General features: G+C 37.3%; 2 protein-coding genes and 1 non-coding gene across 6 annotated transcripts in view; all 3 read left to right on the forward strand.

Moving 5' to 3' along the window:
* The first annotated feature begins 579 nt into the window (after positions 1–579).
* Yif1 (Yip1d-interacting factor 1) lies at positions 580–9,436 on the forward strand. Of its 4 annotated transcripts, none has more exons than XM_087353055.1 (7): positions 580–598; positions 3,147–3,344; positions 4,207–4,460; positions 5,120–5,256; positions 5,549–5,704; positions 6,462–6,555; positions 6,825–9,436. In XM_087353055.1, exons 2-7 carry the CDS (start codon positions 3,290–3,292, stop codon positions 7,005–7,007), a joined length of 879 nt encoding a protein of 292 aa, XP_087209181.1. In that variant the 5' UTR covers positions 580–598; positions 3,147–3,289; the 3' UTR covers positions 7,008–9,436. The 4 variants fall into 4 exon arrangements, with proteins under 4 accessions (XP_087209181.1, XP_021917103.1, XP_021917104.1 ...); XM_022061411.2 differs by lacking the exon at positions 580–598 and adding an exon at positions 1,296–1,474; XM_022061412.2 differs by lacking the exon at positions 580–598 and adding an exon at positions 1,296–1,468.
* TRNAC-GCA (transfer RNA cysteine (anticodon GCA)) lies at positions 1,071–1,142 on the forward strand. The gene has a single exon. It is a non-coding gene; the product is annotated as a tRNA-Cys (tRNA).
* Positions 9,437–9,791: 355 nt separating the features above from the next.
* The window catches only part of KrT95D (phosphofurin acidic cluster sorting protein KrT95D), a 77,500-nt gene continuing 69,964 nt past the window's right edge, over positions 9,792–17,327 (forward strand). Inside the window, exon 1 of the mRNA XM_022061454.2 lies at positions 9,792–9,938. Within this exon, the coding sequence (XP_021917146.1) occupies positions 9,829–9,938 (110 nt within the window). The 5' untranslated portion in view covers positions 9,792–9,828. The remainder of the gene's footprint in view (positions 9,939–17,327) is intronic.

The following is a 17,327-nucleotide window of genomic DNA, read 5'->3' on the forward strand; positions in this document are numbered from 1 at the left end:
TTGTGAATGGTTTGGGATTTGTAAGGTGACAAGCAGCCTGCTTTGAGGCCCTTTTCATGAATTCAACACCGACGAAGTCGCAGCTCTGAAAGTCACTGACGTGAGAAGTTATGAAGTAGCTCATGCGATGGCAGCACGATCAAGGGCACATATCCCCGCACATTCGATTACTTCTATCGACTTATCGATTCCTGAAGCCTATGATGGTGCAGTTCGAAATACCTGCCATGTAGAATCACACACAGTCCAAACTATAATACTGATGATGTTTTTAAATGCAAGGCGACAGAACGATAAATGGATAGATTCTTCTCTTTTATTATTTTGATGCTGTATTGCTGAAAGTGTCATACTTTATATCGTCATTGTTTTTACTTACTTATTGGAGTAAACACGTGATGAACGACTATAATTTAGTTTGTCATTATTTATTAAAAAAGTGTGAGAATTTTTGGGAGGGAGTCTGTGGTGCGAGAAGGGTTGAGAAATTCTGATATGTTAAGCGTTTTTACAGCATTTTAGGCCTATATTGAACATGAAAGAAATGTTCATTATTGAAAAAAGTTGATATTGGAACCACGGTTCCGGAGAATCTGATGTAAGTACGTCTCTGTAATGTAATGAAATGTAATGTAATGCAATAATTCTTATATAAGATAAGTACTTGTGATATTCTAAAACGTTTTTACCAGCACAAAATTATCTAGTATACGATGCACTTGTTCTACAAGCGATTCACAGCTCAGATCTTTCCGCAGTAACCAAAGTGGATTATTGACGGCAGAAATGTAACACAACAGTGCCTAGTAAACAGATCACGTAACAATTAGTTTCTTAGATAACATAATGCATTGTCGGTCCATATTTACACATTGTTGATATGGATATTAAACATGTTCGTAACGCTGTTTATGCCGAATGATCCTTCCATATAAACCTATTTACGTCAAAATTTTATCAATCGTCTTTTTTGCATCCGATTTCCATCGTCATACCTCTCATTAAGTAGTTGTATATTACTACACGAATATCACAAAATAATATTCCATATATTGGAATGAAAATTAATCGGGGGTATAGCTCAGTGGTAGAGCATTCGACTGCAGATCGAGAGGTCCCCGGTTCAAACCCGGGTGCCCCCTTCAATTTTTTTTATGTTAACATTTATTATTTTACAGGATTTTTCGCGTTTTCTTTGAATGTTTTGTGTTTCCAGTTTTACTTTCACATTTTTATTGCTTACGAGGTAGATTTTTCAGAGTATCAAATTATTGTGACGTGGTCCGGTGGTGTTTTGTTTCTAACGAAAGTTGTCTTGGGAATGGCGATGACAGGGATGTGGCTATTGTGAAGTGAGAGTACTTTAGTAAATAATTCACGGTTTTCTTTTGTTGTTCCCTTTGTGTAAATATTTAATTAACACAGCTCTCAGAGATGAATTTTAATGCAACATCTGGTGCAAGATATCGTAAGTGTAGGTGATCACAGTGAAATAAATTGTGGTGAATAGATGAGTGGGCCATGAGTTTGCTAATTGATATGTATTTTAATTGATTCGTAGTTTCATTAAGATAAAAGTGAATTAATTCTGATTGTGTTACATATTTATTTAAACTTTGTATTTGTCAGTATGTTATAGCAGTTTCAATTTGTATGCATTTTTGCCGGTTGCATATGTTTTAGGTTAAGTTACTTATACCGTGTATGCAGAAATGTTTTTGTACAGAGATGCAATCTTTAGTTTTGAATGTAGCTTATACTTATTATTTAATTAACACGCGTTATTACAAGAACAGTTGCTTTAGTAGCAGTAGTGCTGTATTCATGAGCATGTGTGACTTGTTTCACCACATATTGTTTCATTTGTGATATAACCCGACATATGACAACTATTATTAAAATAATACAGAACTAGGTGTAGATTGTAGGAGCAGTGTAGATTAGAAAATTGTGTTTGTTGATGATGTGTGCTGCTTATTATTTACTAGAAGTAGAGATTTACCATGTAGTAATACTAAAGTGTTGCTTTTATTTGTGTATTTGAAGGTTATGGGAAATTTGAGTTAATTTCATGAAGGCAATCAGAACAGTGATTATGTCACAATTTACTTCTGTTACACTTTTTATAGCCAATTTAGATTTGTCATTATAATGACCACTTTTGGTATAGTTTATAATAACATTACTCTTTCCTAATTTAAGTTGAATTACATCACATAAGACTACAATTTTTTTACTTTCCACCAACTTAACAATAATCTTAGACCTTTTTGGATAGATTACTGTATTTTCTATATAGAAGAATAATCCAATAAGAATATTAAAATTTTAAGTAAATTATATATCTGAATTCATATTTTGCTTTCATGCGATTTGAGGTTCTAACAGTACTGACAGTTTAAATTGTTATCTGACCTCATGCACAACCATTATTTTACATGGACAAAATTTAATTAGTTATGTGGCTTTGAAGGCAGATATCACTCTGAAATAAATTTCATGTTCCAAATGCCTTTATAATTTGTGATGCCTGACCTGTAACTGTGCTTGAATGTCTGGAACTGTTTTTTCACTTAACACATTCCTCGTGTGTTGTCTTGTTTCATCACAGACTAAATTCAGAGATCAAGCACATTTTGTTAAACTTCAATACAAGTTGCTTTTTCAGGGACTATTCTTGTTAGTAGTATTTGTGATTGAACCTCAAACTACACTTTCTTGTAAAGTATTTATCTATGAACTCTCACTTTTAAATTGTGTGCCCTGTTCAAAGAATGACGGAATTTTGTCCTTAAGATAAAAGAAGTCCGAGTACATTCAGTCACTACCATATTGATCACAGCCAAAACATTCACACTGTTTATGGTATTACTAAGATTCCTTCCCATGCGGACTCCTTGTACCTCTGAGGACAATACCCAATCTTATCACATTGTAATTAAATCAGCTGTTAGAGAATCATTAGATGTTAGTGTACAGATATTAAAAAAATTTAAGATTGTTCATTTTCTCCTATCTTTATATTTTGTTACCGGAGTGTTTTTTGGAAATCTCCAGTTTTTTCTCAGTGGTTACTTTCCATCAAGTACCAGAAACAGCACGTAACTGTAAATTAATTTTGCACATTTAATGTTTATTTGTTACAGCTGCTCAGAAAGGAAGCAGAAAGAAGCGTGTGAGTGATACGGCTGCTATAAATGCTCCTGCCTATCCTCCCGCTTATCCTCCTTCATATCCTCCTCCATATAATCCTTTTGCTTCAGCAGTGCCAGGAACCGTGCCACCTAACATGAGTGCGTATGATGACAGAAATGCAGTTCCACCTCCATATGCTTCTAGTCCAGGTAATATGCAGTTAACACTTCTGCACTTATATTTACTGTACTGAAACTGTTGATGATGTTAATGTTACAAAGGCCTGTTTCAAAACTTTGGTGCATATTGGCCATGCGCTTAACTTATGATCTGTAATGGATGTGGAATGTGTTACGTTGCGCTACATTGCAGTATCATTACTGTGACAGAATGAGTATTTTTGTAACATTAAGTGATTTTAATTAAAAACCTCTTTAAAATTGTAAGATTTTAGGTTTTCACAGCAGTGAGTATGAAGCTTTCTGTCTTCTGGGTTGTTGCGCTGTGTAGTCTGGTCGATGTTAACCAACTTTTCAGAGGTCATACTGCCTCCGTCATCAGGGCGATGAATATTCACCTCTGAAACGTTGGTTAACATCGACCAGACTACACAGCGCAACAACCCAGAAACATAAATCTTCGGACTGCAACTAAACCACACTCGCGGCATGTCACCGTCTAACCTCATCGCCCTGATGACGGAGGCAGTATGACCTCTGAAACGTTGGTTAACATCGACCAGACTACACAGCGCAACAACCCAGAAGACAGAAATCTTCATATTTTTAATCGCCCTGATGACGGAGGCAGTGTGACCTCTGAAACGTTGGTTAACATCGACCAGACTACACAGCGCAACAACCCAGAAGACAGAAATCTTCATACTCATATCCCTGATGATGGAGGCAGTATGACCTCAGAAACATTGGTTAAAATCGACCAGACTACACAGCACAACAACCCAGAAGACAGAAATCTCTTTAAAATTGTTACTGGTGTACACCATAATAATGAACAGAAGGAGCATAATTGTGCATTTTAATATTTGTTGTTATTTTGTTTCATGAACAGATTATTCACACATGCATGCAAATGCTCCACCAATGGACCAGGGATATTCCATTCCGGGTCAATTCTTGAATGAGCCTCTTGTAGCAAATGTTGCAATGCAATATGGCCAAGCATTGGTTGGCTCGGGCAGGCAGCTGGTTGATCGAGAACTTGAGAAGTACATCCCCGTTTCGAGGCTCAAGTACTATTTTGCTGTTGACACAAGATATGTCTTAAAGAAACTGGGACTTCTTTTTTTTCCCTTCGTTCATTCAGTAAGTTCAAGTTGGAGGGCAAAGCTGTTTTTATCGGGTTCAATGGAGATAGGTTCCTTGGACCCACAAATGAACAGCTAATAAACGATACAAATTCATGCATAAGCACTAGTAATTCATTAAATCTATGTATTATATGCTGTAATAGTTACAAATACTTGGCAAATTTTTATATTTATTTGTGGGTTATTTAATGGCACTGTCATTAGCTTAGACTAAAATTGTTTAATGATTAGGTTAATTAGTGAATAACAAATTGGAAAGAATATGAAAAGAAGTGGTTCGTGGCATAATTTAATTTACTAATCCTATTTTCTGGAGGGACTGAGAAAAACCACAAACATCTCTGTTAGGGAATCGGATGTCTGGACCGTGGTTTTATGGTAGATGAGGCGATGTACTCGTCATGACATGAAGACTGATTAGCAAATCAGTCAAGTTAAAATGAAAATAATAATCTGTATTTCGTTAACATTTTTCCATGTATAATGCATACCACCTTTTTAAAAAAAATGCTTTACTTTTGCTGATGATTCAAGTAGATAGAAGGCCAGCCAGCTGAAGAACACGGCTCTAAATTTTGTTTAATTTGAACTGCATCATAATAAGTACCTGAAACTTGTGATTCAAGGAAATTTAACTTACTTTTTTGTCTTCAGGATTGGTCTGTTAAATATGAACAAGATGGACCTGTTCAGCCTAGGTATGAAATAAATGCTCCAGATCTGTACATACCTACAATGGCGTATGTGACATACGTCCTTGTTGCTGGAGTAATACTTGGTATGCAAGATAGGTATGTATGAGTGGAGGTTGAACTCCACGTGTTCTTGTTATCAGTACTTTGTGGTGGGTGAATGGAGCAGTGGATTTGCTTATCTAATGTTAAGGCACTGGACTTCGGTGCAGAAGGTCTCAGGTGAATGTGACATCACTTTGGTCTGGATATTATACTGAGTTTCTCCAGTAGGTCTTCATCTTCATTGTTATCCTGTGAGTCTGATTAAAGTTAAAAATCCTGGCCAAAAATTATATTTCTGTTTGTGTCTTAATCTTTGAGAATGTTGTGTTTTTGTCGATATTTTCAGGTTTACTCCAGAAATATTAGGCATTCAAGCGAGTTCAGCGCTTGCCTGGACAATATTTGAAATAGCAGTAGAACTGATCACATTGTATATAACCAACATACAGACCAACCTGAAAACATTGGATCTGTTAGCATTTGGAGGTTATAAATATGTTGGGTAAGTCGAGACAAGTTCTGATTTTTGTCGACTTTGTTCTGCTTTTAGTTTGAAAACACTGCACTTCTGTACTTATAAATTTGGAGCTCTTTCCATTAAGTTTTCAGTTTGTATAATTCTGTCTCAAATATCTCAGAGCTCACATTTTATCTCTTTAACAGTTTTTATCGAGCCGGCGTAGCTCAGTCGGTATAGTGACTGGCTACGGACTGGGTGACCGGGGTTTGATCCCCAGCGGGGGCAGAGGATTTTTCCTCTAGCCTCTGCGTCCACGCCGGCTCTGGGGCCCACCCAGCCTCCTCTACAATGGGTACCGGGGTCCTTTCCCGGGGGTAAAGCACGGCCGGGGCGTGATGCTGACCACTCACCCCCATCTAGTGCCGAGGTCAAGAAAGAGTAGTAGCTATACCTCCTCTCCCCCCAAGCGCCTACATGGCGTATAGTGGGACAAACTTTACTTTTACTTACAGTTTTGATCTATAAGTTCAGTCAACTGACATGCAGTCAGTAGCCTTGTAATATAGGCCTTTTTTGAAAAATTTGAAGGGAAGTAGGAAATATAAGTTGTTCTCCGAACTTGTTTAACATTATTTTAATTTACTCTTCGTGGAAACTGTTGTGTATCTTATAGACTGACATTGTTTGAAATTTATTCTTTCCGAGTATTTGTAATCGTTAGACTAATTTAACAAACATTTCTCCCATTACTGCTGGTGTCACAGTTTATTTACGTATGGTATGTGGTTTTATATTTCAGAATAATTTTTGCGTTACTTCTGAGCATACTTTTCCACAAAACTGGCTACTATGCAGGTCTAATTTACAGTAGTTTCTCCCTTGCTTTTTTCTTGGTGAGTACCATTTAATTATGTGTATTTTATGTATTTTGGTTGTCACTTGAGAACTGTAGATTAGAATGAAGCCCAATTGAGTGGGCAAAATTTTGCATGTATATAACACTCAAGATTCCAAATTTCTTTATTCATAATTACAGTTTATTTTTTTCCAATATTCCACATCATTTTCATATAATTTCTGCATTACTTTTATGATCTTCATTCCAAGAACAACTATAAATGTTGTATAATTTGTTACGGAATGATGCGTCTTTTATGTGCAGATTCGTACTTTGAAGGTGCAGGTCCTGCCAGATGGAAGTTCACCGCATCATAATGACCCATACACGCACAGCAGTGGCAATAAACGAAGAATGTACCTCCTGCTGTTTGTTGCGGGAATCCAGCCCCTCCTGATGTGGTGGCTCTCGTTCCATCTCATTTCTCCACCCACTCCCAAGTCTTAACACATTCTGCAACTGGTAAAGTTGAGACTTGTTGTGCATAGTCATTTTGGCCTTCTTGTGTTGAAGATTTTTCATTATTCTAAACATTTTTCATATAAATTGCGCTGTATGAAAGTTGGACAGAAGTTGACCTTTATTTTTACTGTGAACAGGAACTGATAATTGTGTACTTCCTTATGCAAGCCAGTACGAATAGCTGTTAAATGTAATTTAGGCTGCTATTTACACTGTGCTTCAGTAATGGAACTGAATTTATTTCTGTTATTGTTCAGGTTCAGTTTGCACAAAAAATGAACATAGTTTGTAGTGCTTTCAGTTGACATTCTATCTTGAATTATCTTATTTTAATTTTACATTTAAGTTATTCATTGAATTATTATAGTGTCATTGAATTTCTGCTTTGAGGGAGTCATACTATTTGAGTATTGTTCGCCGACCCCCTTTTAACCCTATAATTATTTTTCTTATATCAAAATTTATGAAAGACTGAAAATATGAAGACAACATAAATTGCACAATTCAGATTATACAGTGTGTCCACAAAGTTCCTTCAGGGTTTTGAAAAATTGTTGTGCGCAAACAAATTGAGCTAGACATATGTGGTTTGCGGCAGATTACAGTGAAACTGGAAGTTTTTTACTGACCTCAGTAGATCTCGATGTGGGCTCCCTTGGTAGCACGGAGAACGTCCAGACGATATTCGAGCTCTTGCCATGTTCTGTGGAGCATGTCCGCTGGAATAGCCAAGATCGCACTCCTGATACAGGTCTTCAGGTCATCAAGTCTGTTAACTGGTGTTCGGAAAAAATCCAGTGGTGTTATGTCTGGTGAACCTGGAGGCCAGGGCATTGGACCGTCTCTGCCGATCCATCTTCCTGGAAAACCGCATATGGCCAGCTCAATTTGTTTGCGCGCCACAATTTTTCAAAACCCCGAAGGGACTTTGTGGACACACTGTATTTTGTGTTCATGTTTACAAAATCAGATTTTGTTACTTTGTGGTCACATGGGGTATGTCGTCTCCTGACAAAGTGTAAAGAAATGTTACAGATATCAATTTGACAAAAGTTGTAAGACAATAATTTGATGGTTGGAATAAAAGTAAAAGCAAGAATTAACATTTTCAGAGATTTTAAGTTATCGTGGCATTGGAGATGGTGATAAAGATCTTCTGGGTTTGACATTATGTGGTCTTGTACATAGTTTCCAGCATTTCCCTGAAATGTTGGTAACCAGCATAAGAGATCACAGATCATTAGAACTCGGAAGACAACGATCAACACTAGTATTACTCTTGATTTTTTTGAATGAGAAAATCTATTAAACAATTTGAGTTTGGTATGAAACACGTAAGTACTCCTCATTTCCAGCACAGTACTTTGGGAATAGTTGCACTCCCCGGCTTCCTGCGTTATCCCCTCTCTTCCGTAAAGAGAGGCCAGTGACTGATCTTACCTCTTTGAGCTTCAGCTGTGGACACAACAGCTTTTGGCTGTCTTTCCATCAATTTCTGTTTTTACAGAAGTGGAAGGTGGTCTGATTGTGCAGTATCTTGTGATAAGCTGTCAAATATTTACCAAGGGCAAACAAAAGTATGACAGTTCTAAATTTGGAACTCTTGATTTGTTTCAGAACTGTATTTGTGTAAGTTTTGTAACAAATATATAGTCATGTACTTATATAAACAGATTGAATGTCACATACATATAAAGAGATTTGATCAGATTTGTGCAGAAAATGACATCATCACAGAATTGTTGCCTGCAGATAAGATTTTTTTAACTTCATAATGTCTCACTCAGCCACTGAAGGTTGATTATGTTTTCAACATAATTATTGCCATAACAAATTACTGCTCCATCTATTCCTCATGACCTTAATCCTAGATATTTTATTAGGTTCTCAGCAGGAGACATCTAATTGCCACAAAACCTTCACAGACATTAAACTGAGCTTCGATGTTGAAAATGCATTTTATAGAATATTTTGTTTTTAAAATGAAAACTTTTCTATGAGTCTGTTCTGTCATGGCTCATGGGCCAGTTTTGAGTGACACTTAGCCTTTATTATACAGGATTTAAAGATTTAATTTCTCATTCTGCGGGGCTGCCAGCTGGATTATATAATTCATGTGATTTAACAGTAGCAGTATTCCTGCTGTAATACACAGCTGATAAAGGCTAAATACCTACTTTGGAGCCTGCAAAAGTCTGCAGAATATATTCCATAGAACACAGAATTTAGAAGTGTATAAACTACCCTAAAGCTATGATAAGTATGGTTACTGATACTCAAAACAGGCTGTGGATTGGAATATGAAGTGTTTTATTACAAATGTATATGTACAGTATTTAAGAAACAAAAATGTCTTTGTAATAAATTTGTATGAATGAATGCTGATGAGGATAATAATTATTTTTTTGATAATGCTTGTTGATTCTTTGTCTTAAACCTGAATAATAACATACCTTCCCAGATTTTATGAGACGTTATCTTCAAGGCTTCAAAATTACATTCTTTTAAGATACCATGTCAAAAGCTGTGTATGATATCATTAACATTGTACATTTGGTACAGAAAATAAAGTTCTAAAATGAATTAAGCCTTATTCACTTCATTTCTCTTGTATTCAAATATTCGGAGTAGTTAAAATTACAAATTTTTCATATAAGGCGCTCATCTCGCATTACCATACTTCAAGTGTCAAGCTGTACTGTACATTTTGCTCAACAGATGGCAAAGTGCGCCGATCGTCTGCAAGCGTGGCGTCTTTGCGCGGTCTGGGAACAGTAGGTGTAACTATACCATTTAGTCTGTAAACATGGCGGAGAAGGCGACAAAGCCACCGCCGATCGTCGGGATGAAACCCGTTCCTATGAAGCTGTTTGCCACTTGGGAAGTTGATAGGACACCGCCGAATTGTATTCCAAGGTACTGTGATACTTTGAACAAATCATATACTGTTATTCCATAGTTTTCACTGACAAAGTTTCCGGCTTTTGAATGTCACTGACGTTCATTGACATTGTCAGCGAACCGTAACGTGCTAAGGCGTTAGAAGCACGGAAACTTGAGATGATTAATTCAGTGTGGTCGTATGTTGTAAATGACAGTCTGTTTAATTGAAGCACAGTATTATTAAGTTCATCTTTATTTCTTGCAAAACAAATGTGACGGTTTTAGTTTTCTAATCGACACAGAACATTATTTTTCGGTAGAGTTTACAAGAAGCCGGTTTTAACGTCAGTATTGTGGTTTACACATTTTTGGAATTGTTTTTGTTCGTAATTTGTCTTAAGTGCATAAAATTGTAGATGTGTGTGTGACATCAGTTGAGTAGGATTTGAAAGGTATGGCAGTGATATTATTTGTGTTTATTTATTCATTCATCCAGCCATTCTGTAGATCATACAATTCATGTAGGATTTCACAGAAACAAGAGCATGATAAGCAGTATATTTTAAGTAACTGAATTATAAATACAGCATTATGAGCAATAATTGTTTACTATATAGACAAGGATATTGGCGTTTTACAACGTTACACCTTGTTCTGTAAATTTTACTAGATGATTAAAAGGTACTGTCTTGAATGAATTTAACTTTTGTCAGTCTTCTTAGGAAAGTTTATTGGTGTACATTGTGTAGCAGAGACCTTGGTCTGTCTAAAGTTTAATTGTAACATTTTGCAGTTAGGATCTAAATTATAATAATAATAATAAATACTGTAAGAACAGTTTAACTTATTATGCACATTTTCATGTAAGTACTAACATCTGAGACTATAAAATTTTTATGGAAGTGTTTATATTTTTATAACGTGTTCATAGATGCAGCTGTGCGAAGTGTTTGCATTGTTGCCAAGTTTATACCAAAGATAATAGGTTAAGGAAATGTGGCTTTAGAATGATCAAGTTTTATACAAAGATGTTTATTTGAAATTCTGCTATTATATGATATGCAGACTCACATGAGGCATACTTTTTTACACTACGTATTAAATAGTGTTTATCAACCTTGTTCACAGGGTGGTTTAGCAAGCTAAATAAATTATGTATGAGGAACAACTGTATAATAATTCTCTCTGAGTTCTGATATTTTCAGTTGTGAACACACTATTTCTAACTTTACAAACCCCCTAATCTGTCACTGAATTTTGGTTTTATTTATGGTAACTGGATTAAATACACATTAATCCAATTTATCCAAGATAAATCATTACCACACTGTAAATTTATACCCAAGTATAATTTTAAAGTTATACGAATTTATCTGTGGATGTATTTAACAAGGAAGTTGCAGAAGTGTGCCAATTATTTTTTGTTGTGGCTATACACCTGTGGCATCTCAATAAACACTGAAAAGATTCTAATTACGTTAGATAGTAAGGAAGTTTACTGGAATTTGATAAGACATTCCAAATTTGGTTGAAATAACAGGCACATGTCCAAGGTAACTTCCAAAAGTTTTATTGGAGTAAAAACTGTTTTGAACGAAAGGGATAGAGAAAAATAAAACCTTTGCCGCAAGTCTTACAACTTTAAAGATAATTCAACAAAAGTTGTTTTTATGCTCTGTTGGACTGATTTTGGGCACGTATATTGTCTCCCAAGGCTGTTTAAATTATTTATAAGGGAGTATGAAAATGTACAAGTCATGAATTGAAAATGTAGATGCAGTAACAGAGGGGACACGCCAGAATATTTATGATGTATGCATCTCCTAACCTGTTCAGATACGAGAGGATAAATGGGTTAAAGTTTAGGACGTTTGTTTAGTACAATAAAGAAGATGGCACTGAATACTTAAACCAAGATTTTCCTTGACCACGTTCACTTTTAATTCCCTCCCACGTCACTTCGGATAACTGAGGTGTATCCCGTCAGGAAGAGACTAGTTTTCATTCTGTTTACATCACAACATTTTAGTACGTGGCGTTCAGTTTTGCCACGTCGCGGTTTGACGTGTCGAAAGAGTTAAGTCTGATGTGAACATTCCGAAAGATACGAAGGTCATCTGTATTTTTTTTTTGTTCTAACTCTAGTGTGTACCATTCACTAACAAAATGTATTTATTACTTTGAATGAAATGTTATTTGGCCTTCTCGTAACTAATTATATGCCAAGCCCTTCTTGAGAAACTAATAGCATGCTTGGATAGTCAAGAAATTCACCGACGTTTATGAAAGCTGACAGTTCATTACCGTGTCCACACCCTCCAACGCTATTTATCCGAAATCCATTTTTTAAGTGTCCTGCCATCTACTGTTGGTGCCCAGGTTTTTTCAAGTGGTCTTATCTATTCAGGTTTTCCAACCATTTTTCGTGAGGATTTCTCAGCAATTCCTTTGCGTGCTACGTGCCCCACCCATCACATCGTACAGATTTATTCTTTGTTAATATTTGAAGGGAAAAACGCTGTTTCTATAAGATTCTATTTTTGTTCTACGTCAGACCCCGATTTTTTAAAGAGGATTTTTAAAGCACGTGGTATTAAATTTCACGAAAATCCGTCCGTAACTTCGCGACTTGTTTAAACGGAGTAATATCGCGAACGGAATGGGCATGGTTTTGCAAGTCCTGGCCGTGAACGAACACTAGTAACAAGTGGGTTTTCCACGTAGATAAGGTTGACTTATGTGTCGCTAAGACTGCTAGTGGGAGATACTGCGTAATCCGTTCGTGTTCCACAACGTGTCTGTTTATTCGCTCGAGGTTTACACAGTCTGTTTTCGTGTAATCTGACGTATTAATGTATTTATTGGACAAGTTTTATTTATATTAGATACAGAGTTGATCCAAAAAGTTTTAACGGTTTGCAAGTTAAAGATTTATTGCCCTCTTTACATGATAAACGTTGAACTTTATATACTTCATTCACTGATTTCGTCATCCAGTCTTTGTTGATTCGCTCCGTACAAGAATCCTCAGCTCGGCGTAAAGTACTGACCTTTCATTGGTTTTTATTTAGTGCTTGAGAATGTTTTAAATTAATGTCTCCCACCGTCTGTCAGCTAGCTACGGGCTGGACGACCGGGGTTCGATCCCCGACGGGGGCAGAGGATTTTTCCTCTAGCCTCTGCGTCCAGACCGGCTCTGGGGCCCACCCAGCCTCCTCTACAATGGGTACCGGGGTCCTTTCCCGGGGGTAAAGCCGGCCGGGGCGTGATGCTGACCACTCACCCCCATCTAGTGCCGAGGTCAAGGAAGAGAGGAGCTATACCTCCACTCCCCCCAAACGCCTATTTGGCGTATAGTGGGACAAACTTTACTTTTACCGTCTGTCAGCTGTTCAGCTACTTGTGTTTCTTATTCTTCTGAAGATAGGCTTATAAGTCTCTTCAGTCTGCAGTCCATCGTTTGTATGATCTACCAGTATGTGTTTTTCTCGTGGGCGATAGTTTAAAATAAATGTTTCCCGACTTACCATTTAGAATCGTTTTAATGGTTTCGTGATCTGAATTTTATTTTTAATATCTTCGTCGTGTTAAAAACTGAAATGTGGTACTTTTAAAAAAATCTTTTCTCCAAGGGCGATGTTTTTTTCGAATAGTTTATTTTCCACGAAATGCCATGAATGTTGTGTTTTTTATATATATTAAAAGTATAATATTTTGCTTATTTTTAGAGTGAATTTATTGACTGGATACATTAAATTATAAGAGTGTTTATGGGAACAGTGACAGAACTGTGCCCAAAGATTAAGATCAGCCCCTTTTGTCGGATGAAACAGAATAGGTTATTTTCACCTGAAGACGGGAGCAGAGCCAGCTCCCGAAACGTAGTGGTCTCGTTTTAGAATAGGCCTATTGAACGATGGATCGAGTCCAAAAAAAAGAGGACAACAGAGAACACTGCCGAAAGGGATAACGATAAGACCACAAGAAATGTTAGATATTAAATATTGATTTAATTGTGGTGCGCAGACCATTACACTGGTATCCAGAGCAGTTCATCCGTGTCGCTGCTCGTATAAGAACAAAGCTTTTATTCACGGTTCATAGATGTAGCTGAACACGCACGAACTTCCATTGGCTGCATTTGTTTTAGATGCATTCTTATCCCTGCGGCCCGTCCGTCTGTCCGAGAACTGAAAACTCGATTTTGATTAAATTTTATATTGGACAGTTTTATGAAATATTGTTTAGCAATTTCAGTTGTTGTTTTTTGACGTAAATACGTCTATAAGGAAGGGTCATTCGGCAAAAAAAGTGGAACGCAAAATTGTAACCTGGTTACCTAGGAAACGTCGTGTTTACTCGGCATTGTTGTTACCTAGGAAACGTTACATTACATTTACCTTACCTTACATTACATTACATTCAGCTACCACAGAGCCATCTTAAACGTAACTAATTCAAGTTGAATAATCAATGTCTTAATCAAACTTATCTCAATTTTAAAGCATGTATAAAGGAAATATTTAGAATAAAGCCAATATATAAACTTCCTTTCCGTATAGACGTATTTACGTCAAATTCTCCGGAACCGTGGTTCCACTGTCAACTTTTTAAAACGGGTAATTTTGACGACTGATTTTTGAGCATATCTGGCGTACGCCGTATACTTTCCTCAGTTTCTTTGTTTATTTAACTATGTTTTTTCAGCTGCATAGATTACTTAGCATCGAATAATAGGATGGCTGTCATTTAAGAGGAAGTTGCTTCCTGTCTGCTCGTCAGGATGTTTCGTGTCCGAAAATGTTTGACGTATTTTGGTGAACTTTCGTGTTGGATTATCTGAACGAACTACAAGGGACGATCATTTCTGACTCCGCGGTATAAGATTCGTAATGTGATTAGCTTTTTAATAATTGGTTCGTATTTGGGATAAATTGACGCAATCATAATTTAGGTATGTAAAATCGCGAACAGCGTGTTTTTGAAAATGTGTGAACTTTTTCTTGAGTAGCTCTGTGCCATCCCACGTGTATGAAGTTGAGGTGTCAGTGACGGTGGAAATGTGTTCTATGTTGCTTCCGGATTTGCGTGTCAGAAGTTCACGCTCAGAGGTCGTTCGTTGTCTGTCTGGAGGATCGTAATGAGATCTCTGTGACTGCTGTTGGCCTTGCCACGGATATAACTAGTGCCATGCGTATATTAGACACATTAGAGTTGATTCAGAAAAAGTCAGGGTCGTCGGTTTCTTTATGATGGTACCAAGGCATGCTTGGAAGTTCGAGTACCCTGGTGGTATTTTTCGAAAGGGGGCAGGCACAGTTTGCATGAAAAGTGCATCCCAAAACATCGAATAAATATATTTTGTTCTGTCGGCCGAATTTGGTGGTGTAGTACAGCGTTTCTGAGCTAAGGCGATGGAATTAATGAAGGAAATGTAGAAAAGAAGGGAATTATAGGAAGGACTTCGTGAAAGAACCCTGCCGGAAGGATGAAAACTCTTTTTCTGGACCTAACCTAACCCCAACGTACTCACTCTGCTATTTATTCTCCTGCCGAGCGATTACTACGCGTTTGTAAATGGTAGCTGAAATAAGATTTGCAATTTGTCAGATAACTTTTACGTTTTGCAATTGTCTGTGCCGTACAGGATAAACAGAGATAGTGAATGGAAGCTGGAAACGTTCCAAAATGGTATTCTCCCACTACACGTACGGATTTCTGTTGTAGTTGCTTGCAGTTGGTACAGTTTTACCAGCGAAGCTTAAAGAATTGTTAATTCCGAAGTGCATTTTCGTGAAGTATTTTCACAGATTTAATTATGCCATTTCCAAAATGTATTCGGATCACGATTGTCTGTTGAGTGGATAGAAAATAGGTATTGGGGTACCACAAGTGTGACGTAATTCACGACGAGCCGACGGTTGTAACAAAGAAGTTGCTAAATTCTGGACGCCATTTGTCACACTAATCGCCATGTTAAATTCTGTCAGCACTCAGATGCTGTGTGAGTTTATTTACTTGATTCTTTGCTGGACCATTCTCTGAAGATGCCAGAATTGTGGTACGAAGTCTGGCACTGGAGCGGAACACTTTTTCCTCAAGTATCTGGCTTTGTCCGACTGGGGGGGGGGGGGGGGGAGAGTATCACGCGATCTTTTAAATTTTAAATCTCTCAACTGACCAACCTGTAAAATAACGCTGTGTTATCCTGCTTTACATAGCTTGTTTGAGCAGTTCGATGATCTGAAGTTTAATGGTTCGGGAACTCGGCCAAGGTCTTACTGTCGTAATTTTTCAAATGGCTGAAGAGTCTGTATTTTTTTTAAAAAGAAAGCGGCCCCCTTCCCCTGTCTATTAACTCTGTCCGTCCATCCGTCCGTCCATCCACGTGCGTTTGCCCGCAAATACGTAGCAGATACGTAGCTCATGAGCTGGTCATCTCCTAGATCCCGAAGATGGCTGTCTTCTGGGATGTGTAGCCCGGCAGAAACTGACCGACGTTTCACAGATGCTTAATTCCTCCATAATCAGGGTGATGAGTATCCGTGAGAACCGTATTAGTTATTGGATCAGCTGTTATCTATATTTTGATGAATACCGAGTAGGTTAGTGTAACAGCGACGGTCTAAATTTGCGTTAATGACGTGGGCATACACAGTTTGAATGTTGGCCAGGCTACCAGATAACCTGACACGTTCTTCGTGGGTATTCGTGAGTCCCTCTGGAACGCAGCTTTCATAGATCACGACAGATTCCTTTCATGCGGTTGCATGTCTTTTATTTTATTATAATCTTGCTCAGTACTGAAGGCGAAACGACCTTGTGAAATGAAATGACATAGTAATTATCAGTCTGAATATTGTGATCCTTAACATCTCATCTCCAAGTGATGGAGGCAGTAAGTTCCTCTGAAACGTCGGTGAACTCATACCCAGAAGACAGCCTCTACATACTGGCTGCCTTGAGAACCTGATGGCTCACTGAGACATGATAGGATCATTGCGTTTCTTGGTTTCGGAGAATAGGCCTTAAGAAATACTTGAACATTTACAAGATAGTGTAATTGCGTCATATTGTGAATATTATAACAATTATTTATTTTAATCCGTCTGGTCACAATATAATTTTTTATTTGATCGATATGGAACATGAATGATATTTTATTATCTTAATTATAAGAAATTTTAAATAAAAAATTATATTGTGACCAGACGGATTAAAATCAATAATTGTTGAACATTTACGTCAAATTTGTCGGAAGAGCTGTTCTCCATCGTGACGACGTTTAAACCCCGGTATTATTTGAAGCGTTTCGCTGCAAGGAATTTTTTAATGTGTGTTAAGTTACTAATGCGGGAATAGTCAAACTACGGCCAGCAGGCCGTATGCTGCCCGTAAAAGAAATCAGTCTGGCCCTCTCAG

The sequence above is a fragment of the Zootermopsis nevadensis genome, unplaced genomic scaffold (assembly GCF_977971745.1).
Source record: "Zootermopsis nevadensis isolate Lab colony 2312 unplaced genomic scaffold, Znev_1.0 Znev_ptg000021l, whole genome shotgun sequence".
Lineage (NCBI taxonomy): Eukaryota > Metazoa > Arthropoda > Insecta > Blattodea > Termopsidae > Zootermopsis > Zootermopsis nevadensis.